Genomic DNA, 25,168 nt, shown 5'->3' on the forward strand with positions numbered 1-25,168 from the left:
GAGGAATCAAATGGCCTTGAAATACAAGCAATCCAGTCTAGGAATGTTGGGTAGAAGCCTTAAGGAAAGAAATATGAGATGTAAAGTATTGATTATTTTCCACATGGAGAAGAATCCATAAGGTTAATATATATAAAAAAATTACTATTGTTTGATTCATTGGTTAAGAGTGATCATCTTATATTTATGTCATGAGATTGAATCGCGAAAATTACCTGCTAGTAGTGTGAGAACAACAATTTATTCTTAGAAATAGTGTGTGAATTATACACAAAAATATTAAATTTAAGCGAATGTAATAGGTGCATCCTCAAAATAAAAGACTTTGAGTCATTTGTACTATCTTCCTTCAATAACATAACTGGCTAAGGAAACATCACGTCTTTACCTTTGTGGTGCGACCACTTGTGAAATCGTTGGAAACAGGAACAACAACACTAGCTAGACTCTTTGTATCCATATTAACAAGAGCACCAATGGTAATACGGCAGATGCTACCGTACGGAATGAAGACAGCAAATTCTACCTTGTTTGCGAAAGTTTTAAAACTACCTTAAAGATGCTCATTCTTCGCCTATCCGAGCTAAAAGATCTTCAAATCTCGTCTTGCAAGCTAGTGAACAAAGAAAGGCAACGAGCAAATATCATTCTCGATAACACGATGGGGACTTCTACAACCTCCTCAAACTTGTCAAAAAAAGTTTAAGATGACAATGGCAATCGTTACTGAGATTTTTATTAAAAGATCTCGAAACAAAATTATAAAATTAGAGAATATCCAAACACAAGAAAGATATCTTCGTAAACACAATCAACAGCTAATCTTAACAAGCACCACATGAATCCAAACAAATAAAAATAGAACACCTACTGAACCAGATCCAGTGTCACTCTTTCGCCTTCTTCCACTCTCATTAACCGCAAAAATCTTTTTTGCAATCACATACAATCTTGCCAGACGTCACATTAGCTAAACCACGAACGCGCACTTCATGATTTTTCATTCAATAAGAGTTAATTTGAGTGTTCCTGCAATTAATTTACTCATATCGTTCACTATAACCAACTTATTGGTTAAAAGAGAAGACTTATTATCAAAAATCGAATTGAAATTAAAATCAAAATCTGAAGCTAGAACATTATCACACCAATTTATTTAATTTTAATTTATTTTACTGCGATTTTGATTCCTTTTTATATCTAATTGGGCTTAATTTCTCTTTTATTTGCGTTCAGGTGGACACACGTCGTGAGATAAACAGCTATGATTATTATAATGCAAGGGATAGGAGTATGATAAATTACATTACAACAATGGAAGGGTTTAACCTTTATACAAGCAAAAGCAAAAGACTGTAAGATCAAACACCCAAAAAGCAACTATTTTCATCCTGCTTTTTGATCTACAAATTGAAATCTGTATCCTATGTTTACATAGTTATATCATTTCCCTATCTTCCTTTCTTAATTCTAAAATCAAAGCCATCAAATTATGGGGCTAAAGTTTTACAACAGAAGCAATCAGCATTTCAGCATGCCCGCATTTGTTCTGTCCATACAAAGAAAATCTACACACAATAGAAGCGACCTCACCTGTATCCTGAATGGATGTCCGACTCGAAAGTGGAAGAACAGCAGCATTCTACCCTACAATCATTGCCTTTGCATTGCTCCAAGGACACTAATATAATTTGATTAAATGACAGTCAATTTGATTGAAGAGGACCAGATTTCTCACTCCCGGGGCCGAGCCAGCCAAAGAGAACTGAGAGCTCGAAGCCGAGAAAAATAATCATTTATGGCAAGAAGAGCCCGAGCTGACTGCCTAGTTGTCAAAATTCGATGCATTTGTTGCAGGGTTTGTTGACGCAGATTATCAGCCTGATATGGTAAAAAAGAGAACAAATTATTAACCTAGCAATTAACCTGGAAAAATCAATTGACAAGAATATAAAACTAAACCAAATATATGGATTTTTCAAAAGAAAATTTCATACACAAAAAATTGCATACGATATGGTTCCCAAATTTTTACAAGCTGTAAAATTCGGATGCATCACACGATCTTCAATGATCCGGAAACAAAGAAGATTAAATGAAGTATTCTTCACATTAACTTCCTTTTTATTTTAACTACTCTCGAGACTAAAAGGTCATACCCAAAACACAACGCTTCTGCCATAAGCAGGGTCTGGAGAAGGTCCAGATGTACAAGGCCTTCCCCCCTGTTGAGACTGTCATAATAAAATGACACATAACCAAACACCTAAATTAATAATGTTGTGACAAGGTATCAACACATGGAAACTGTTTCCTACTGTTTAAAACAAGAACCAAGAAAAGGATCAAGAATGTCATGTGCGAGTTGAGAATACCCTTCTTTTCCTATCCCCTCCTTTTTCTCCCAACAGACAATCAAATCACATAACGCTAAAAGAGATAAAAGAAAACACATCGGAAACATAGTCAATATTGGACACAAAATGTAAGTACCTGAAGAAGGAACCCTTCAAGAGTTCCTAGCTTTCCCATGGCCATGGCCATTTGACCCATATAGTTTGCCACATTCCCAGATGATCCAGAGGGGGCAGAAGGTGAACCATTGGCCAAAGTCTCAGCCAAAGATTGTTGCAATGCTTCCATCCCTTGTGACAAAGAATCTTCAGCCTGTTGGGATGACTGCTGCAACTTTTGGATACCCATAAACTGTTGCTCAGTTAGAGGCTCCAATTGATTTGCAAGAAGCTGCGCCAACATCCATTACATTTAAGAAATGATCAATAAACTAGAAAGGGAAGAAAAGATGAATGCATCAGAATGTACCTTAGAACAAAGAAGAAGGAAACAATCTATTACAAGCAATCACAATAACGTGATGGTGTATCTAATATAACAAACATGCACTGTTTTAGGCAATTGTGTTGCTTCTATTTGAAGAATATAAAAATCACATATCTACAAACTTAGATTAGGAGAAGTAAATAGTGCATGCAACATAGCTTCCAATAAATAAATAAATAAAAAGCCAGCATAGATCATCCAGATATAAAACAATGTAAAGAACACCATGGTTATCAGAACCGCACCAGATAATACCAGTTCAAGGCTTCAGATCATGGGTCAAAGGTTCATCAGTGGATCGTTTGAGTCAATTGCTGGTTAACAGAAATAGTTTCAAGTATTATGAATACTTTTAAAAAAAACACCGATGAGGAAAAGATGATAACATATTGAGAATGTATTTTAACAACTTATGAGATGAGAGCTAGAAAGTTTCATAAAACCCAAAAATGGTGGTCATGCTGCAAACTACTGGAAAGGTAGTCCATAATACAGACAGCCCGAAAACAAACTTCAGATTATGATCTTAACTGAGGGCATAATGTCCAAATAGGCATAAAACCAAGTTTCAAAGCTAGGAAAAGTCAATGGGCACAAAATGCTCCTAAAACGATTTCAAAAGAATCATCACACTTTTAAGGGTATCGCATTTCCAGGGACATTTTGATTCAGGGCTTTGATTGTTCTTTTGCACGGGAAAGGATCACCCCGAGCTTTATAACAAGTTTTGAGGAAGCAAAGCGAGAATGGTAAAATAGAAAAAAGCAACAATCAATACTTTACATATTTCCCTTACATGTTGTTTGGTTGATGCTTTTTTCTTGGCAAAAAAGAAAATGAAATTCATTTAGAAGTGAATAGAGAATCAAAGACAAAGAAAAATACATATATGAACAGAACAGAACCTTAGTATATAACAAAAAAACTTGTTTAATATTCAAGTTGAAGAACCACCAAGTTAGAAATAAACTAGATGCATCCAATAATATGATACCAAAAATATGATGATTTGATGTTATATTATTAGATGGGTCCATGGTTGATGTGTTAAGATGAGCCTACCTAATCTATCCACTTAGCAGGCAGGGAAACTGATACTTCGTAATAAGAAAAATAAATTTAAAAATTGTATTTGGGAAGAGAAAAAGAAAGCTGGATTTGATCATTTTTACATAAAAGACATGCATCTTAGATTTTATAATTTTTATAATAGTTTGATTTGAATTTTTGTCACAACCCCATGTCTAAGTTGGTACCACTTTCTTTGTGATACAAAGCTTGGTCAAAGTTCTATTAATATATAGATTTTTTTTTCAATTCCTATGAACTGTTTTTACTAGTATCATTAGCATAGATCTAGCTTCAACAAAGTTAAGACATGTAAATTTCAATAGACCCTCATGAGACACTCAAATATTGAAACCTCATATGTACCATGAAAACAGTCCTCGGTATCAGAAGACTGGAGCTCACCTTAAGAAGCTCAGATGAACGGAAGCCTCCAATCCACAGAAAACACCGCTCTGCTGGTGTTTTCCACATTCCTGATAAGATATGGAAAACATCAGCTTTTGCCGCAGTGCCTTTCAACCTGAAAATGTCATCAAAATGCGTTGTGACACTGTCCACAATAATGCGAAGTTCAGCATCACCAGCATGTGAATTGACTGCAGTCCTCAACTCATTTATCTTCCGATTGTGCTCTTCTAGCCACCGTGCATATTCAACATCAAATGCCAGTGCACCTGTACATCACCAGTCCATGAAGATCAGAGATCAAAAACTTCAGAATAAAAAAGCTTTAAATTTTTACATCTCGTTTTAAAGGGGAAAAAGAAGGAAGAGAAGGAAAACACTAATTAAATAAACTCACTACCATATAGCAAATAGAGTAAATGCAGGGCAATAAAGTACAAAAGCATAGAAGGCAAAATTATTTTTTTCCTAGAAGAAGTTTCAACAATCAATTTATTTCTGGATAAGGCAAAACAATGACAACTAATGTTGTCAGGGGCGTTACACGCAGTCAAGGCACAAACTCCTTTATATAGCCTGAGGTGCAAAACAAGCCCGCCTAAGTGATATAAAGGTGCTCGCATATAAATAAATATGTGTAAAATGTACGTGAAAAATTATGTAAAACATGATAGATAATAACTAGTTAAGACAAATTTTAATATAGTTCATTTATAAATTGAAATCATTGTTCAAGTCTAATAATTAATGAAAAGAATTACAATAGAAAGAAAAAAATCAGAAATAGAGAAAGAGAAAAAGAATTAAAAGAAGAACAAATAGTACAATAGACTGAGAAAAAGTAAAAACATGTTTACGTTTGCTTGGTAGTGTAACTAGTGTTTGTAACTGGTTTGAAGGAGGTTGACGTTTTGAGTTTTCATTATTTAACAAAGTTTTAACATAATAAACTTGACCACTAGTAGGTTTATAAGTAATAAAATATAAAATTATGGTATTTTGAGTGTTAAAAAAAAAGAAACTTAAAATTTAAAAGTCGGCTTCAGGAAATAAAGTTATTAATGTTAAAACCAAAAAAAAGGAGTTAAAAGTAGACTTCAGCGGGTATTTGGGTTTTAAAGAAAAAAAATAGAAAACAGTTGAGCTAGCTTTTTTGCCGCCTATGGTTGAAGCCCAATGCACAAAAAAGCGAACTAGGGCGGGTGCCCAATAAAAATAGCCTCACATGAGAAGGTTGAAGGTGAAATCTTGACTTCTCACAGGGCATTAACACCTAGGCAGGCACCTTAATAACTGACAACACCAAATTTATCATTGAACAAAATCCAATAAGCCAAAAAAAAACCATTCAATAATATTAGACATTATATGCCATGAAAACCAAAGGAAAAAAGCAAATAAACAATTTCTTCAACAGAACCAAACCAGAAAAGCAATTAATCACAAATGCATACAAGGAAGCTTATTGTGCCAAGTAATAGCATCCAGGCATACATAACAATGTTCTAAAAGGTGAAGGAACCCTCCGAACCTTGAATTAAATACTCAGGTATAGGTACCTGACACAAGCAGAAACAGTTCCTTCTTTTCCATGTTTACGGAACGAAACTTATCATACCTAGTACATATTATTCACTCGTGTAATGTAATAGCTACTGTAACGAAGCACATTTTAACCAACTTGCAATATAACGAACTTGCATTCCAAGAACCATGACAGTATATGGTAGGAAAGGCTAACAAAGCTTATACCATTTCCACTCATTGAATGAGATTGATCTCCTGAGCTTGAAATGAATATGCCCTATAGTGAAAGTAGCAAAAAGAAGATATGTAAGGCATAATAGACAGCATTTGCAGCCTGAAATTTTAAAATGCAAATGATACATTATAAAACCTAAAAGATTAACATGTAGCAGACCTGCTGACGAGCTCGCTGTAGCTCTTGCTCAAGTTGAGTCAATTTCAGTCGGCTACTCTCCAATTGCTGCACATATGCCTAGATTTTGAATGAAGGAAAAAGGTTAAGAAACAGGGAATACAATAATAAAATTGGTAAACTGAGCTCAATAGATACAAAACAAAAAAGCACACATAGTTTTGCACTTTTCTCCTCTGTTTCTGGTCAGATACCGCTGCTTCTACATTTTTTTGGGGTAAGTTTTTCCTTGCATTTCAAGGGTCAAACTTCCATATCCATGAAGGCACTTCAAAGAAAATGCAAGGTCAGAGCAAGAAAGTTACTTCATATTTCCAACCAATAACCTCCCCTGGGGAAATTAACCTTTTTGTGGACACAATAGTGTTTTTCCAACTCTTTTTTTATGGGAGTTTTTCCAATTCTTATAATGTCTTAAGCAGGAAAATCAATCAGCCTTAGAGATGTGACATAAAGGTGTAATTGCTACATTGTGTTACAAGGGATTTTACAAGTTATCCCTAAATTTATAATAAGACACCAAAATACTGCACCTTGATAGATGATTGCAACTTAGAATTTAATAAAAGCTTGCCTATGCAAACATTGATAAAGTTGAAATGATTAAACCAAGTTAGAACCTTTTTCCTTAACCGGCTTTTTCTTGCAGCCTCACGATTTTGAGCAAGCCTACGCAATGTCTGTAGAAGGGAAAATAATAAGATTATCAATATGATGGTATACGGATAAACTTTTTTAACAATTTAATATTCTCGTTACCCAATCTAAACACAAAAAAGAGGGAACCTGACCTTCTGATCTGTTTTATCTTTTGATCTATCGCTAGAATCAGAAGCCACAATAGCATTCATTTGACCTCTTCCAAACTGCACAAAATATTGATGAATTCACAATCACTATTAGCCAGTAGGCATATTCACCAGGACAACATAATTTGTCTACATATGATTTTTTTTTTTCCTTTTTTATTTCTGAGAGAGAAAAAGTAAAGTTTCGGAATCAATTAGGTGAATTGAAAACTAAAACCCAAAGAATCAGAGGTTTAAACACTAGCATGAACAAGAGGCATTACCCTTTGATTTTTCTCATCAGTGTCATCTGTTGAAGTATCAGTCCTGGGGCTGGCATCTGCCATACTGGAACCTCCCAATTCTCCCGACCAGCTGATTAGATACAAGATTTGGCAGGATCTCTTTGTAGTGTTTAGCCTGTGACCCTAAAATACCGGCAGAAATATTACAATCTGTATACGCAAGTGTCTTACACACAAAGAGGGAGAGATAACTCTAAGGGGCTAAATTTAGTTTGAGAGCTTGAAGTATAAACACAATTTCTTATAGGAGATAAATAACTACCTTGCTTAAAGCGCCAAACTGGGCATCAGCTATTGCTTGGGAACTTGACTTTATGTGATTAGATAGATTATCTAAAAGCAAAAATGATCAAAAATAGATATCATGATAAGATCCGTCACGAAAAGACAAGGAAAATAAATGCTAAATCAGCAAACCATTTCAATTACATAACAAGAAAAATGAACAATGCAATATGATGCCAGGTTCAGTAGTAAAAGAAAAAGAAGAAGAAGCAATAACACACTGCCAAAGAAAAATGAACAATACAGAATAAGAATCATTTTCCAGAACTCGCCTTTAGGTTTATGCTTTTTTGCAATTATATTTATAGACAAGTACATCATTGAGTTGAAATAAGAGAACATAAAAGAAAAGAAAACTATTTATTCCAGATAGTGCATGGAAAAAGGTGCAGAGGACATGGTCCAGCACTAGTTACAACCTACATCCTCAAGAAATAAAGAGTTGAGGAACAGTAGAATATCATTCAGCAACCCATGTTACTCATAACAGAAGGTGGTTTCAATAGTCAATGCACCCATGCCACATTAAAAATAAAATAAAATGCAACACATTCTATTCATAAGAAGTAATAAAATGCATAATGCAATTTCATTTCCCATGACATGAAAAACAAAATGCATTGAATTGTTCATCACTAGAAAGTTGAAGATCATTGCATTCTTTGCATAAGATCGATAGCATCCTCAATGTAAAATCCAAGAGATTGCCCAAACGTTCTACAGTTTGAAATTCTAGAAGAGCAAATGGTGTTTGCCTCTTTACCACTGAAATCCATAAGTCATCAAAACCATTTATTCTAATTTGAAGCAATATGTTTCAAAAAGTAAAGCAACAGGCCCATAACCCAGTGACGAAGAAAAAGCTAAATAGGAACATTTCATGATGTGTAAGAGGAGATGACTAACATTTCGACATTCTTAGACAGCCTCTATTTATAAGTAAAATATGCCCGGCATCCCAGATCTGTGATCATACTTGGCCAACCTCATGGCCAGTTAACATGTTTTAAGTCAATATAATACTATTCTTTCCCCAGAAATGCATAAGTCAAATTAGCAACAAAGAAGACAACATAACGCTAATAAACTCCCGGACTCAACCCTCTAAGGAATACTAACGTTACCCTATACTACACTTACAGCCATGAATTATACACAGGCACCAAATTTCCAATGCAAACTACTTAGTTATATACCTATGATGAACCAATTCTAACTTCTATCAATAACCAAAGAGATTAAGAGGTAGCCAACACAAAACTCATATGAGAGAAGTTAAACATCGATAACTATTACAAAATAGTTAATAGAAACCTCATAAACACTATAGAATCAAAATAAAAGTAAAAAGAAATACCTGGGATTGGAAAAGGATACAAAAGGAACGTAGCTCGAGCAAAGCTGCTACAAAATTCTTCTCATTTTTGCACACCAAAATTCACCGTTCTACTGCCATCAATAATCACGAACCATTAATCATCATCCAAGACCGCTTTTTTATTCCCTTTACAAACAAATTCCCACCTGCGCCAGTTCAATTACTTCTACCAAGTCAACCAAAATATCACGATAACTCCGATAACCTAACCCCCAAAATGAAATCAACAAACTACACTAAATTCAAACTTCTCAAAATTAAACACACACAATCTTAACCTTTTACCCGTACAATTTTGCAGAGAAAAAAAAATCTAAACGCAAACCAGATAGCAAAATTATCGAATTTTGACAAGAAAAAAAAAGAATTAAGCTGACCTTGCCTTGGCTCTAAGCTGGAATTCAAAGCACCAAGGATTACATGCAAATAGAAGTACTAAGTAACCAGTTCAGCTTAAGGGGAAATTCTTAAAAAAAAAAAAAGAGTAACTTTTGAGGAACTAAGCAAAGAAAATGAAAGGGGGAATAATAAAAGAAAAAGAAGAAAGACAACAAAGAAAAAAATGGAATAATGAAAAAGGGGGTCGCAGCCTGAAAGAGCGGAGGAACGGAATGAGTTAGGGTTTTTAAGACATGGAATGTGTAGTAATAGATTCTCAAACGACGCCGTGTACATAAGGAATATAAGAATAAAGGTGACCAAATAAACAGAACCTAAAAATCCGTCCGTTAAAAAAAATTTTCGACCAGTTTTTATTTTAAGAAGAAAAAAGAAAAGCTAAAGTACTAAAACCTTCGAGAATAATTCGAAAATTAATTCGGCTCTTAGTTAAAAAATGCACTAAACTAATCTTTTAATTTAAAAATAACATTTAATTGGCCCTTCTAATTTGTCATTTTGTATCGTTAAATATTGATGTGATGTGATCGTTGACGTAAAAATTTTGATAATGTAATGATTGTCGAAGAAAAATATTGACATGAAAGGTTTAATTGATTTTTATATTTTACAATGATTTAATTGATTTTAATTATTTTAAGAGGACTTAATTGACTTTTAAAATGGTATAAAATTTATAAAAAAGTTGTAATTTTAATTTTTAATTGTTTTTAATAATTTGTATATATTTCATAATTTTTTGAAAATTTTATAATATTTTAATAATTGTTAAAACTTTTAATAAAATTATAATCACACTTCAAAATCACCCATTAAAATCTAATTCAAACCTTAGAAATAAAATAATAAAATATAGTTTTCTTATATATATATTTTAACTTTTACAACTTCTTATACTCTCAATAAAATTTTATATTTTTAAATTTTTATCATTTAAATTATTTTTATATAATTATCTACCATTTCTAATGTTTTAATAATATTTATTTAATATTTTCATTATTTCATAACATATTTTAATAGTTTTTAAAATTTTATGATATTTGATGATAATTAATATTTTAATAGTTTTTAAAACTTTTCAAAAAAATTGTAATATTTTAATAATTTTTGGCTAAAATTTTTATAATAATTTCAATTTCAATATTTTTGTTTTTCATTTTAGTTATTTTATATAATTTTCTATGATTTCTAAAATATGGTTAAAATTTTATAATTTCTTGATAATTTTTAAATAATCCTTAAAAATCAATTAAGTCATCCTAAAATTCTTAAAAAATTAATAACCCCCTTAAAATAACAAAAGAAACAATTAAACCCTCCACAATAGTGTCATGTCAGCACTTAACGGTCTATCAGGGGCTTTAATAGAAATAACAATTTGAATGGCCCAATTGACTACATTTTTCAACCAGGTACACAATTGATTTTTGAACTATTTTCAAGAGACTTTTTAGTACTTTAGCAAAAAATATATATTAAGGGTAAATTACACAATTGATCACCCAACTTTCATAACTTTCATAATTTTCATTTGGGTCCGAAAATAAAAAGTTTACAATATAAGCATTTTCGTTACATAATTCTATTATTTTAGTCACTGTCGTTATATACTTTTATCATTTTAGTCATAAAACGCATCTAAGCATACTTGAACCTTTGTCCTCCTACACTAGTAATAATGTTGATGCCAATCAAATTAAGATTCAATCAAATTAGTATTTTTCTTTTATCCTTTTATTCGAATGAGATTGCACAAGTCTTACTTGTAGGTCTTAGGGAGATTGAGGAAGCAAAGTTGGACATAGAAGACGCAAAGCTACTGAAGTTAAAATTTAAATAGGAGCTGGAAAAGCTATAGAGAGTCGCGATGACGCTAATCTGTCATATTAGTTAATGAAATGTTTCATTTTGAGCTTGGCTATTTCGATCCTTTCCACTCTAATCCAAAAATATTTTGTAAAGCATCAAACCTAGCTATATAGTTTATAATAGACTTTGTAGATGAGGAAAATGCTAGGGAATATACGAGGGCTAGCTTTAGCAATTTTGTTGAGTAATCACACAACCTAATTGAGGGTGAGGTTGGATGGGCGGTACGTTTACATACGGTTAATGTAAAAATAGCGGTGGCGGTAAGATTAGATATTATAACGATATTGTAGCGTGAAATAAAAAATAAGCTAAACGTATCACAATGCACCACACCACCCATCCAGACCCACTAAAACATACACCAACTATGATGATTAACCTATGAGATATGTACCAACTTATGTTAGATTGAGATGGGATAATTTGAGAATAATGCTTATCATTATATTATATTATATTATATTATATTATATTATAGTGTATCATATTACATTACATTATATTATTTAAATATTTCATATATTGTTATAAATTGTTTAAAATAATTAATAATTTCTACACTAATAGGGCTAAACAATAATAATCTAAAATCATAGTATGACAAATCAAAGATAACGATATGAAGAAAATTAACATAAAAATAAGAAAACTAACAAACAATTGGATTTTACTCAAATTAAGTAAACAAAAGATTAACTCACTTCAGTGTTCATAATTAATTACGGGTTTAGAGTTCTAATTAATTAGCTAGTAATTAACCCAATTATTACCTTTTGGCCTCTAACTAAATTAACTACTCATCAGGAGCTATTTATATTTCGACCTCACAGTTTAAATCGGGATAAACTGAGAGATGTTCGATAGACTATTCTTTCGACCTCATCTACTTGCCCAACTTTATTGGGTCGTCGATCTTAGGATTTAATCACATTCAATTCAATACAACTAGTTATAAAGCAAACCCTAAAGCATCAGTTAATTAATCTCACTTTCAGTCGTCAATCTCCTTAAGGTTCTAGTTCGTCATGGATCTAAATGCAAATTTCCCTGATTTAATTTCAAACATTTAAAATAGATATCAAAATAAAAGAAAAAGGGAAAAGAAAATTTTGATTTATTGGATGTCGATTATGTGCAAAAAATGAAAGCCCGTTGAATAGATGTTGAATTGAAGTCAATTGCAAGTACAACCAAACTAAACAATAATATTTAATGAACAAACTAAAAACTGAAATTGAAATCAATATAAACCAAAGTGAAGCGACAATTTCCCCGATTCAAACCCTAATCTAAGCAAAATAATAATAACAAACAAAACGAAAAAGCTTTCTAATTAAGTAATGGGCATTGCTACTTATAATAACACTGCTATATGACCAAATTAGGTCAATTGCAGATGACTAATCACGTTTAGTTAAGGTTGTACAGATTAAAACACCATCAGTTGTAAATTGGGCATCGTCGAACCAGTCTCGCGACATCCCTAAGTTGGTGTCGCAGCATTGAACATAGAATTAAACTTCTTTGGCTTCGAAGTTGGATGTCGCGACGTTGAAAGACTGGTGTTGTGACATTAACACCTTGATGCTTCTATTCTGCCTTGAAGTTGGTTATCGCGACATCCTAATTGGATGCCGCGACATTGAAGACAACTCACAGACTTCTTGACTGAAATTGATGTCCTACATATTTAATCAACTTTGGTAGTATTCCTTTAGGCCTGAATTGAACTAAAAGGCCATCAAACACATAAAATTGCTTGTTTTATTAACTTTAACTAACAAAGTACTAAAATCAAAAACTAACTAAAACGATACTAATTTACTTGAAAATAAACTCATAAAGTGTTAAAAATACCCTAATTTGCTACAATGAGTTGTGGCAGATCATAATCCAACCAGTTTGATCTGTTCAAACAACCATGACTCTAAGTCTCTACACTTCATACATTTAGAACTTAGTCCTCCAACTTTTATTTTCATGAATTTAATCCTTCAACTTTATGCATTTAAAAATCTGCTTGTAATTTGTATATAACCACGTAATATTTTAGTTAAAAAGCTAATAATATTAACTCTTTGAACTAAATAATAAAATTATAAAAACAAAAGACCAAATTATGTTAGAAATTAAAGTGTAATGATTAAATATCAAATTTAAACATATTAGAATAACCAAAATTAAAAATTAATCATTTTTATGAAATGAAAAATAGAAGAAAAAAGAAGTTGGTGGGTGTATGCCACGTGTCTTAATGAGAGAAAGGTATTATGAACCTTTTTTTTAATATATAAGTACCAATGTGATCCCCACGCTTCGCATTAGGTTAATCGTTTGCTTGTGTCAAATCACAGGGTATAATTTTTAAGGCTAAAATATACTTTAATCCTACTTTTATTTTGAGCATAATATAAGGGCTAAATCTAAAGTTTGGTTATTGTCTTATAATATACAAAAAAAAAGTAAGGCAAACCTAAAAGAAATAAAAAGCCAAGTATTTCTGTCTAAAATCCTTAAGGTATTCAAATTATGTATAGCTACATAATATTTTAATCGGAAAATTAATGATAATAACCATTTGGACTAATTAATAACATTACAAAACTATAGGAACCAAATTACATTAAAAATTAAAGTGACGCAATTAAATCTCTAATTTAGGCATAATAAAAAGACCAAAACTGGAATTTAACTATTTTCTAAAACTGTACAAAAAAAAAAGAGAGGTAAGCACCGACATGAACTTAAAGAAATGGGAAGGCACGTGTTAGGGTGGGTTTAGATAGGCGGTAGAGTGTGGTGCGGTGCGGTGCGATGCGTTTAGTTTATTTTTTCTCTCATGCTACAATATCACTACGGTATTTAATCTCGCCGCCACCGCTAGTTTTACATTAACCGCAGGTAAACGCATCACTCATCTAAACCCACCCTTAATCTCTAAAGCTTTTAGGGTATTCAAATTATATATGAACCACCTAATGTTTTAACCGTAAAGGTAACGAGGTTAACTATTTGGACTAATTAATAATATTATAAAAATATAGAGATTAACTTATGTTAAAAATTAAAGTATATAAATTAAATATCAAATTTAAGTATATTAGAGTGATCGAAGGTGAAATTTAACCATTTTTTAAAATGAAAAAAATGAAGCTTTGTTGAGAAAGCCACGTGTCAGGAGAAAGGAAGGCCCTAAGAATTAAATTAGGTTAAAAGTTAAAGTATATAGATTAAATATTAAATTTAAACATATTAAAGGGACTAAAAGTGAAAATTTTATCTTTTTGTAAAAAAAAAAAGCTTAGGTGACAAAGCCACGTGTCAGGAGAAAGAACCTCCTTTTACAAAATCTCAAAGAACAAAATTGAAAATAACCATTTTATAGATTATTATTCTATTACACCGTAAATTGGACCTGTCTTTGCAAGTTGGAGGAGCCCAAGACACGATTTTGGAGTAGTGGCGGGAAATCCATTATTCTTCCCCCTTTTGTCTTCTCTTTCCCTCACCTAAACTCATCTTGTCCCAGTATCTCTCAGACAGGACCCTCGCCGTCGCTGTTGGTTCCAAACGGCCTTTGTCTCTCATTTTTCCCTTAATTTACTCTTTTTTTAGGAGTTATTCGTAATTATACATATCTTTGCTCTACGGTGGTTTCTCTCAATCTCAACCTACAAAGAAAAAAAACCAATGGGAAGAGAAAAAGAGAAAGAAAAGCTGTCTGAGAAAGCTCTAAATCTCCTTAGATCTCGTCTCTCTGACCCTAATTTCATCTTTCGACCCCTCTCCGATTCTCCTGACAGTAACTACAGGTCTGCTGTTTCTTTTCCCCCTATAATTTTCTCCATCTTCTACTCGCTTAAAATGAACATAATAAACGACTTTTTCTTATTCCTAAATAAATGTGTATATTTCTCCCCTTAATTTTCTTTTGTTTTCTTTGGCAGCAAGTTGAAGTTTATAATTTCCACTTCAGTTACGGAAGCATGCAATAATTCGATTCTGCTTCTTGGTCCTCGTGGATCAGGGAAAGTCGCGGTATACCACCATCTTTGATTAAGCTCCTTTTATTTATTTTTTCTTTCGTTCTTCTAAACGAACAATTTTCTTTTTGTATTTTTTTCCGTGTTGTTAGGTTTTGGAACTTGTTCTCAGCGATCTTCTTCAGCAATATCCTGAAGCAATATCAGTGGTATGGCTACGCTTCTTAATTTCTTACTTTATTTTATTTTCTTCAGTATTACGGAAGATTGTTCCTGAGGCTGTAGTAGTGGAGAAAAAAGATAATAGGGTAAAAGTTTAATTGATCTAGTTTCTTTGGAAACGAGGAAATGAATTTTAAAGTTTTTATTTTGATGAAATTATGTTTTGGATATTCATTGGATTGCATTCTAAGGTTAAATTTGTTTATTTTCTGGAACTAATCCCTTCATTCATGTTTTTAGTAGGGGACGTGACGAGAGAGCATTTTTTGTTAGGTAGACTAGGAATCTTTGGATCACTTCAATAACTGCAAGTCTTCTCATTTACTGGTGCCTTGACCATATGCATCATACTAGTATTTTCATTTCCATGGGCATAAACAAACTGTATGGATCAAATCAACTATGCTTGTATGTATGCTTGTGTGATTATATGTAGAAGTCCCAGCTCAGTTTATTCTTGTTTGCAGTGCCTTAAACTGCAAAGTCACAATGCTTCAAAATACATACCTATACACGTATTATGCTTTCTCATCTTATATTGTCTTCGATTATTGATGCAGATTAGACTGAATGGCCTTCTGCATAGTGATGACAATTGTGCACTTAAGGTGGATATCTCACAACTTTCCTACTCCTACATTATACTTTGTTGTACTGAATTACATGATCATCAAATCCCTAATTTTTCTCATTATGCATGTTAAACCTGTGAAACTGTGTGTGGTCTTATCTCATTCTAAACTTGATTCATGCAGAAAAGTATGCTTTCATATAAACTAAATTGCTAGTTGAGTAAAGTTTGAATCCTTTGTGCATAAAACAGAGAAAATTGCTCCTGCAGTTCCCCAAGTTTTGGTTGTATTTCATGTTGATTCAGTAGTTCAAAAAGTCACATATTCACTTCCATCCTTATAATGAAGAGGCTCTTTTGTCTGTGTTGTTGGCCTCTGGTCAAAAAGAACAAAGGGAGATTGAAGAGAAGAAAAGAAAAAGGAAAGAACAGGAAAAATGGGAGAAATTATTATTTCTTGAAATTAATTAAACTGCAGTATTAGAAGATTGCTATCCAAATTTTTATTAATATACATATTTTCTGAAAAAGTAAAATTAATATAATCTTAAATTTTTTTACTTTATTACTTTTTTTTAATTATAAAATATAGTTTAGGTTCGCTTTAAATATTGAATTTTAAAAAGATAAATCTATTTCTTTGTCTGTTAAGAGGAATAGCTGATGAGGGAAGGGGTTGTTTAATTTTGAAACTAGGCCTACATGGCTCATTAGTGGTTTTGGTTGCCACCATTTCAAGTAGTGGTTGTAAAATAAATATTTTCAACATTGCAAATCTTATGCTAATTGTCAATGCTGTCGGCAGTTGGAACTTGAAACTAGTGGTTGGTTTATAAAAGAATTGTTAGAGGGAAGTTTAATTGTAATGCTAGAACTATATGTACTAACATTTGACCCTTTGAACTCTTGGAACTGGTATGATATGTTTCCCAAAGTTTGGGGACTACAGGTGCAATTACTCATACATACATTTTTTGTGCAGTGCAAAGGTGTTACCCACAGTTAAACCTGGGTAGTTTTTTGCACAAAATTATCAGGCCTGAGATATTCTTACAACTCTTCTATATTAATGGGGGAATTTCTTGAAGAATAGATGGATCCTTGATTGTTACTTCCTGAGGCAACAATGAGAAGTTTGTACATGGAATGATTAGCAAGTTTGTGGATAAGCAATATCACTATGCTCTTAATTTTAGAAGTTTCTCTAATGGAGAATATGTGGGTCTAGACAATAACTAAATCATTAACACATTGAAGAAATCTAAATGGAATGTATACAATGATGATTGTTGAGCAGCTCAACAAGTTATGGGCATATAGTAACTGCACTGAATTGAAAAAAATACTAGGTCTGGTCTTGTGCTAGTTAGCTAGATGATATTACTAGCTGAGCGTATCTGTTTCTTCTCTATTATCTGCATATGCAACTTGTCACTTGTTAATAATAGTACCTAATGTATTTTTTGTTCAACCATCAGTTTTCTTCCTAGGCTTTTACTAAGTCATGCAATTAAATTAGTTTGTCTTAAAACTTTCATGATACTATCTTTTATTTGTCAATGGTAATTTGTCTTTCAGGAAATTGCACGACAGTTATGCATGGAACATCAACTTTTGTTCTCGAAAGTGGTACTGTGTATATCTATCACTGTGTATATCTATTTGAGGTCAATATCATTTCTAACTAAAATTTATATTGATTATGAAATAATTTCTGTAGGCATCATTTGATGATAACTCCCAGTTCATGATAGCAATGTTAAGGTGAGGGCACTTGATTTGCCTTTTCTTGAAACAAAATCTATTCTAATTATCTTTAAACTGAGAGTGTCTATCATTACAGGGAATGTGGATTAGCACATAAAACGATTATTTTTGTGCTTGATGAATTTGATTTTTTTGCTCAGGTTAGGATCTTCTATTATTCTGTTTAATAATGCGAAATGTAAAAGCTCCTTTTTTTTCAGGGTGTGGACCATAGATAACATATTAATAATTTTATTTTGGGAAAAAATTTAGGTTTTAAAATTTTTAATCAAGCAATTAAACAGAATTTCTTTGTCTAATTGTTTTTTTGTAGGGAAAACAAAGATTACTTTATAGCTTGCTAGATGCAATGCAGTCCGTGAATTCACAAGCTGTTGTCATTGGTGTGAGCTGTCGACTGGTGTGTTTAAAGTTCTTTATTTTTTGAATTTTTATTGTTTACAGCATTTATGGTCTGTCTTTCATTGTTTCATTTTGCTGAGTTTTGTATAAAATTCTTTTACTTGCTGAAAGATAAAAACTAACTAGAGAATTGATGCTTAGCTTCTGTCTATGGATTAGTTTATAAAGATGCAGTTTGCTTAATAATAATTTATTTACTTCCTTAAGCCCTAAAACGTTAGTCCATGCCATATAGGATGTTGACCAGCTTCTTGAAAAAAGAGTGAGATCTCGTTTTTCACACAGAAAGCTGCTGTTTCTTTCTCCCTCTAAAGAAGATACAGAAAGGTGATTTTTCTTTTGTCTAACCATGGAGATCATTGTGTCTTATGCTCAAGAAAGAGCTACATTAGATGATGCCTAATTTGGCTTTGCAGATTCATTGAGCACATTTTGTCCTTGCCGATGGATTCAAGCCTTCCCCACAACTACGCTGCTGAATTTAATGGAAGGCTAAAAGTATCCTTTCCCCGAAACTTTCTTTTGATTGGGTAATTGATAATGGTATATTATAGTACAGAAGGGGGTGGGTGAGAAGGGGGGGGGGTTCATGACTGAACGGATTTCCAATGATTTTCAAAACCTGTTTTGAAAAGTTTGAAGTGGCTGTTAGATTATGTTTTTAATGACTTTCCAAGTTCCCTCATTTTAAGAACAAGTTGAATCTTATTATAATATACTCATGGTTTGTTCTTATGAAATTCTGAATATAGAAGCTACGTTCTCTAAATTTAGTAATGAATGCTTATATTGGAATGGCCTTATAGTATACAGATTAGAAAGAGAATTTATGGTTGGAAACGAGTATATGTTGTGCAAACAAATTATCTTACTTTTTCCAATAAATAAATCACAGTTTGACCTGAATTGATCCAATTCATCATTTTCCCCCTTTCTCCCTCGGATATGCTGTAGCTTTCTCATATCTGTCTTTCCATAAACTAAACAAGATTATGTTCAAGTTAGTCATCAATAACAATAAAACACTACAGCCTGATAGATTTTCTTGTCTTTGTTATATTTTATATCTATAAAACAGTAAAACAAGTAGGGATAAGGTTGAATATATATGACCTTTAGGTGCAGAACCTTTGAATTTAGGCTTCCCTTTGTTATATATATAAATAAAAGCATACATTAAATATTTATGCATGCTCCTAAGGTGCTTTACAATTTTGGATAGATAATTTGTAAAGATTAATTAATTTTAACTATATGTTGATACTTAAATGTTTATGCACCTAAGATTACACATATTTTACTTGTACATTTCCAAGGATCTGTTCTTCCAGACTGAGTGATGAATTCCTTGACATCTTACAGAAACTTTTATCAGATGAGAGATTCAAAGAACTGATTGATACCTATTTGAGTTTCAATTTCACAATTGGTCATCTGGTTAGGTTTCTGTAAGTGTCGCTTCTTGCATCTGGAAATACAGGCTTTTATATAAACATAAGCTACTAGAATTACAATGTTTTATGATCAGCTCTTATGAATATTGAATTGATTCTAGGTTTCAAGCTGTTTCTTATATGGATTTGAGTGCTGGGTTCCTTTCACTTGGGAACTTCAAAACTGCACTTTCCAGCAACCAGAGGCAGCCAAAGTTGGAATGCATAAGAGGTATGAGGACTTAAATATGCTTTCCTCTCTATTTGGTACTGTATTTCATTTTTTTTTGCATATGAGGAATATTTAATAACTCCTGCTTGAGAGTAGTACGCTTTTCGTAAGGTCAAATTGTCTCAAATTTGTTTCTTAATAGTAAAGCTAATCTGGTATAAAATTCAGTTTTTCTCCAACTTTTTCATGGTAATAATCTACTGAAACTTGTAATCAAGTACAATGGACAATGACTACCTTGTAAGAGTTTTGTTGGATTTGTGAAAAGTTAAAGCAAACTGTCATCTGTCGCAAGCTTCATCTCAGACTTCCTGGTAATTTTTTTTTCATGCTGAAATTCCCAATTTTTAGATTGTTGTTTCTCGGGTTTTTATGTTTAGATGTTCAAAGAGAACATTATCTTGTAAAAAATAATCATCAGAAATCCTTTGAATGGCTTCAACTTCCACTGGGCATTTTGTGTCACGTTGATGATTTTTGGTGGAGTATTGTTGCAATGCTTTAGTATTTCATTAATTAATCTTAGTTATCTAACTCTTTGAAAGTCTTACATCATTGTATAGAGTATTGATGGTTTTGAGCAGATAATTGGTGCAAACTGATATAAGTATTATTAAAATACGTGGGGTATCTTTAAATGTAGTTGACAATTTAAATTTCTAACATTTGACATGTTAGAGTTGTGTGACCCAAATTCATGTTAAAAATAAAATATAAGTGGCAAGATAGGGGGATTTGTGGCATTAATTCTATTAGATGTTGATTAGAATAAGGTTTTTTAAACCTATGAATAGACGCAGTCTATACTCTTCTTGTATCATTCGAATTCGACATAGTGAATTTTCTTCTCCTTTGCCCGTGGTTTTCTTCCCAAAAGTTTTTCCATGTAAATATAAGTGTTTTCTATTTTTCTCTCTTTTCTTTGCGATACATTGCCAGTATCGACGTTCTATTTTCACATGACACAAGTAAGATCTGAAGCAATTTTAAAAGCAATGCCATATTGCCATGCAGTTTTAGTTGCAAAATCAGGGTAAGATAAAGCATGACAAGTAGATGAGAAATTATCCATCTTTGATTTATTTAATTTTATTAGAAACATAACAATCTTTGAGATTGTGTAAAGCAGATTGCTCTGTATTGGAACTCTATATGATGGTATGCATGAAAAGGTTGGAAGTTAAGGAGCAGGCCTCTTATAACTTCTATTCTGTTATGACAGGTTCATTTCACTACTTTCAATGTTATTACTATTATTTTTTGGTAAAAAGACCTCCAGTTCCTCTCAATTTTGAAATTGAGCAAATTGGTCCCTCAAAAAAATCAAAGCAATTTAATCCTTGTTAATTTCGAAAGTGAGGAACTAAGGACAATCACGATAATGTTTTTCATCAATTGTACATGAATTTGATTGGTATAATAACAAATAATGCTCTCAAAGTTTACACATTCTGTTAATTTGGTCCTAGTTTAACAAATTTATCCCGCAACATTTGTGTAAATGTTGAGGTTGAATTTGTTGAAATTTTCAGAATTAAGGCCAAAATGACAATATATAAACATTGAAAACTAAATTTGTTATTATACCAATCAAAATGATGTACAATTGATGGAAGACACTAATGCCGTGATTAATTGTCCTTAGTTGCTTCCTTTTGAAATTGATAGGGATTAAATTGCTCCAGTTTTTTCGAGAGGGACTAATTTGCTCAATTTTGAAATTGAGAGGGACTGGAGAGGTCTTTTTACCTTAATTTTTTTAAAAAATACTACCATTAAGGTATTATTCACTTATACATTTTACATTATGTCAGAATACAAGAGCATACATGATTCATTCCAAACTTCTGACTACTACGCAGCAAATGTTTGTTTACGGGTGTGTATAATTATCTTAAACAAGCTTCTAAGTGGAAAAGTTGGTATTCTAAACACTTAATCTCACGCAATGGGTTTGATGACATTCCACTCTAATTTTTGCAGGCATTTGAACACCTTCTACAATGTCAATTGATTAGTTTTATAGACAACAAAGGGCACAATCAATCTGTTGAATTTCGTCCTGTAAAGCTTCTAATTTCATCAGCTGAACTACATCAGGGGCTGAAGTCATACCAGCAGTGTCCTGTAAGTTACTATCATCATAATTTCTTTTTGACATGCATAAGCTTTCGAAAACATTTATTACATAAACTGGATCACATGCACTGTAACCATGCTTAGAGCTGATAGAACTCATTTAGGAGAATCCTTATTATGCATTTTGGCATCTGCCTTAGAATGCATTGAGAATTCATCTTCTGTTTCAAAGTCCGTGATCTCGGTGTTTTAATTGCTTTGTAGGCCATCCTTCTCAAATTAATGGATCGATAAAGTATTAAAGTAATACGGTCCAGAGAAACGTTGGATGCCTGCCCCATATGTATTGCCAAACGAAATCTAGAATGGTCGGTTCCTATGCTGCATTTGCACGGGTCAGTTCCACCTTTTCTTTATATGCCATCTCTGTTAACGACTATTGTAGTGGTTCATGCTTGCTTACCTTTGATAAATGGTTTAAGTGGGTTTGAGTTGGATTTGTGTTAACCAGAGAATGAATGCACTTGTATTTGTCATCCTAAAATAAGAAATCGTATGGGAATTTCCTTATATCCCAAGATTTAGGCTTTGCTTGGTAAGATAGAGAAAAAGAGATTTGTAAATGCACCGGTTACATTTCATAATTATTTTTCTACCAAATTATTATTATTTTTACGAAGCAAATCTTTAATGTTCTATTATTTTGTAGGTTCCTCTAAAATACCTGAAAAACTTGGTCTCAGAATCTGAAACTAGGTAATCTGAAGTGGATACTTGATTCCAATTTCCAATGTAATTTAAAAGGTTGGAAACAACTTAGAATTTGTTAGGCCCAAAATTGTTTGGGTAGTTGAAGTGTTCAAATCAATGGTTATTGATGGATCGGTTTGGGTTATTCAAAGCAAATAAACTGTTTAAGAGTATTAAAACCTTATTGGACCCACGTCTTGACCGAGTATCATTTCAACTGATCCAATTGATGGATTTTGTTTGGTCAATACTAATTCAGCTTTGCTTTGACTGTTTCAAAACTCTATTTGGTAGTCGAAGTCTAGTGCTAAGTTCTACAATAAACTTACGTTAGTTGAGCTGTGTAATGTCAAAGGATTTTTGTTGTATCATTTCGAATTCAATTCCTCCACATTCGACATCCTTTAACACGAAAAAAGTTATAGCAAAGTTCTTTTGGAAAGCATATTTTGAGCAATATTATAATTTTTGCAATAGCAACTATGGTAATTGAAGATATTAATAATTGAGACTTTAGAAACATTAAAAAAAAAGGAAATTAGGGTTTTTACAAAAACAACAATGTTAACTTTTAAGACTTCAAACATTAATAATTGGATCAAAGATTTACTTCGCATCCACAAGAATGATATTAAGGTAAGCCATGAATGGGTTAACAATGGAAGCAAACTCCAAAATGTTGTTTGGTTGATAGTGTTGTGGTGTGCGGTGAAAGGTGTGAAGGACCTTGCAATTATGTTCACTGAGTTGATGATATTATGGTGTTGTAGTTTGGTTTTCTTGTTTAGGCATTTGTATCAACCTATGCTATATGTTTCAATAAGCATGTTATTGCTGCCCTTCACTTTTCCCAAATGCTCTATTTACCTGTGTAAATTTCTGTTTGAGTTTGCGCCTACACTTCACCTAAATACCTTTCCACATATTCTTAGTTTTTTCTCATGAATAACTTCTATTCTTTTAATATATCAAAGTAGTGGGGTAGGTAATTGGGGACGAACTACTATAAATAATTGTGTTAACCTTCTTTTTTTACTCTTTTGAAATATCAATTCACTCTTACTCGGTATTGTCCGACCTATTTTGTTATTTGTTTATAATTTTTTTCTAAACTATTATAGATAATTTTATGATGATTAATATACATTTTCATTCAATTATTTTATGAGGTACAAACAAATCTCACTGAATTTATATTAACAAAGAAATTGATTCTGCATTTTGGTACTGAAATTTAATTTCACAGTTTAATTTAATACCTAAACTTTTTCAACCCAATTAGGTACTTAAACTTGGCTTTTTAGTTCAAATTAGTATCTAAACTTAGCTTTATAGTTCAAATTGGTTCAAATAAATCATTTATAATAAGTAATAATTTGGTCAAAAAGGCCAATTTCAAGCACCAATTTGAACCAAGAAGTCGAGTTCAGTTACTTAATTGGGTTAAAATAAGCTTTAGGTATTAATTTAAATCTTAAAACCACGTTCAAGTGTCTAATTGGACAAAAATATCAAGAAATTAAGTACCAAAAAATATATATTTAAAAGAATACGGGGATTAGTGGCACAAAACCAAATAAAAAGACTTGTTTTTCGATTTTGAAGGAAAGAAGAGGAGGAATATATGTATTTTATAAATTTCGGTAGAACTATTTTTTAAAGTAACTCTAAAAATAATAAAACTTGTTTTTTCTTTTTTCATTTTCATTAGTCCTTCCAAAAGTCAGAGAGATGAAGAAGTCGCCTTTTTAATCACACAAAGGAGAAAATTACAGTCCCCACTTACCTTCATTAGACAGGTTGGAAATCATAGACAAAGTGTTATCAATTAATGGACATTACTACTATAATAATGGCTCGGTCCGAGTGTAAGAGAAATCAAACTCATTACAAGACAAGACATTCCACAGATAGTTGTAAGTGGGTGATCGTATTCTCATCTTTATAATCTTGTAATATTTCCAACCAAATACAAGGATTGTCACACTCAATAATCATCTTCTTGTAGCCATCCCATCTACCCCATAATTCTGCTTGCTTCACTCAGCATATACCCAAGTTTTGTTTGTAACCTGTCAACCATTCAATAGAAAGTTGGTTGAATTGCAATTGGAACAACAGAAATAAAGACCCATGCATGTTAATTTAGTAGTGACTTTCAATATTTATCCTTAAAAAAATGAATGATTCATAAAATTGAATCTTATTTTATGAGGTTGAGAAAAAATGGAGGAAAATTTTTGGTCAATCGTTTTTTTCGCTTCATTTCATTGAAAAACACTGAAAAATTGAGAGAAAAACATTGTAAGATTCATAGAATTTTGCTCTTTTCACACTTCTCTTCATCATTTTTTTTCTTCTTTTTAGGATTATTAGTTCTTTTCGTATCATTGAAGAAACCACTATAGTATGACATCTTCATTCAATAGCAACCATGATGAAC

At 32.1% G+C, this 25,168-nt stretch overlaps 2 protein-coding genes across 4 annotated transcripts; one reads left to right on the plus strand and one right to left on the minus strand.

Moving 5' to 3' along the window:
• Positions 1-1,250: 1,250 nt before the first annotated feature.
• LOC105782814 (transcription factor TGAL1) lies at positions 1,251-9,621 on the minus strand. Of its 2 annotated transcripts, none has more exons than XM_012607815.2 (11): positions 9,390-9,621; positions 8,992-9,083; positions 7,612-7,682; positions 7,329-7,472; positions 7,048-7,122; positions 6,877-6,936; positions 6,239-6,316; positions 6,070-6,121; positions 4,315-4,586; positions 2,494-2,745; positions 1,251-1,881 (listed from the first exon to the last, which is right to left on the minus strand). In XM_012607815.2, the coding sequence occupies exons 4-11, from the start codon at positions 7,389-7,391 to the stop codon at positions 1,735-1,737; spliced, it is 999 nt and encodes a 332-aa protein (XP_012463269.1). In that variant the 5' UTR covers positions 7,392-7,472; positions 7,612-7,682; positions 8,992-9,083; positions 9,390-9,621; the 3' UTR covers positions 1,251-1,734. The 2 variants fall into 2 exon arrangements, with proteins under 2 accessions (XP_012463269.1, XP_012463268.1); XM_012607814.2 differs by having other exon boundaries at positions 8,992-9,158.
• A 5,075-nt stretch (positions 9,622-14,696) lies between these two features.
• LOC105784118 (origin of replication complex subunit 4) lies at positions 14,697-22,951 on the plus strand. 2 transcript variants are annotated; one of them, XR_008192472.1, is made up of 17 exons: positions 14,697-15,098; positions 15,234-15,324; positions 15,422-15,478; positions 16,052-16,099; positions 17,641-17,691; positions 17,783-17,826; positions 17,906-17,969; positions 18,143-18,229; positions 18,467-18,558; positions 18,648-18,729; positions 19,594-19,679; positions 19,787-19,896; positions 21,026-21,118; positions 21,711-21,775; positions 21,880-22,023; positions 22,240-22,370; positions 22,685-22,951. XR_008192472.1 is itself a non-coding variant. In XM_012609911.2 (16 exons), the coding sequence occupies exons 1-16, from the start codon at positions 14,977-14,979 to the stop codon at positions 22,267-22,269; spliced, it is 1,266 nt and encodes a 421-aa protein (XP_012465365.1). In that variant the 5' UTR covers positions 14,697-14,976; the 3' UTR covers positions 22,270-22,638. The 2 variants fall into 2 exon arrangements, 1 of the variants encoding a protein (XP_012465365.1); XM_012609911.2 differs by lacking the exon at positions 22,685-22,951 and having other exon boundaries at positions 22,240-22,638.
• Positions 22,952-25,168: the final 2,217 nt, after the last annotated feature.

The sequence above is a fragment of the Gossypium raimondii genome, chromosome 13 (genome assembly GCF_025698545.1).
Source record: "Gossypium raimondii isolate GPD5lz chromosome 13, ASM2569854v1, whole genome shotgun sequence".
NCBI lineage: Eukaryota > Viridiplantae > Streptophyta > Magnoliopsida > Malvales > Malvaceae > Gossypium > Gossypium raimondii.

Coding starts and splice junctions, on each gene's coding strand:
- LOC105782814 (XM_012607815.2), bottom strand. CDS start 7,391: ATGGCAGATGCCAGCCCCAGGACTGATACTTCAACAGATGACACTGAT. Junction 7,123..7,328: donor CTGATGAGAAAAATCAAAGG/GTAATGCCTCTT, acceptor TATTTTGTGCAG/TTTGGAAGAGGTCAAATGAA. Junction 6,937..7,047: donor AAGATAAAACAGATCAGAAG/GTCAGGTTCCCT, acceptor TCCCTTCTACAG/ACATTGCGTAGGCTTGCTCA.
- LOC105784118 (XM_012609911.2), top strand. CDS start 14,977: ATGGGAAGAGAAAAAGAGAAAGAAAAGCTGTCTGAGAAAGCTCTAAAT. Junction 18,730..19,593: donor AATTTAATGGAAGGCTAAAA/GTATCCTTTCCC, acceptor GACATCTTACAG/AAACTTTTATCAGATGAGAG. Junction 21,119..21,710: donor CTTCTATTCTGTTATGACAG/GTTCATTTCACT, acceptor ACATTATGTCAG/AATACAAGAGCATACATGAT.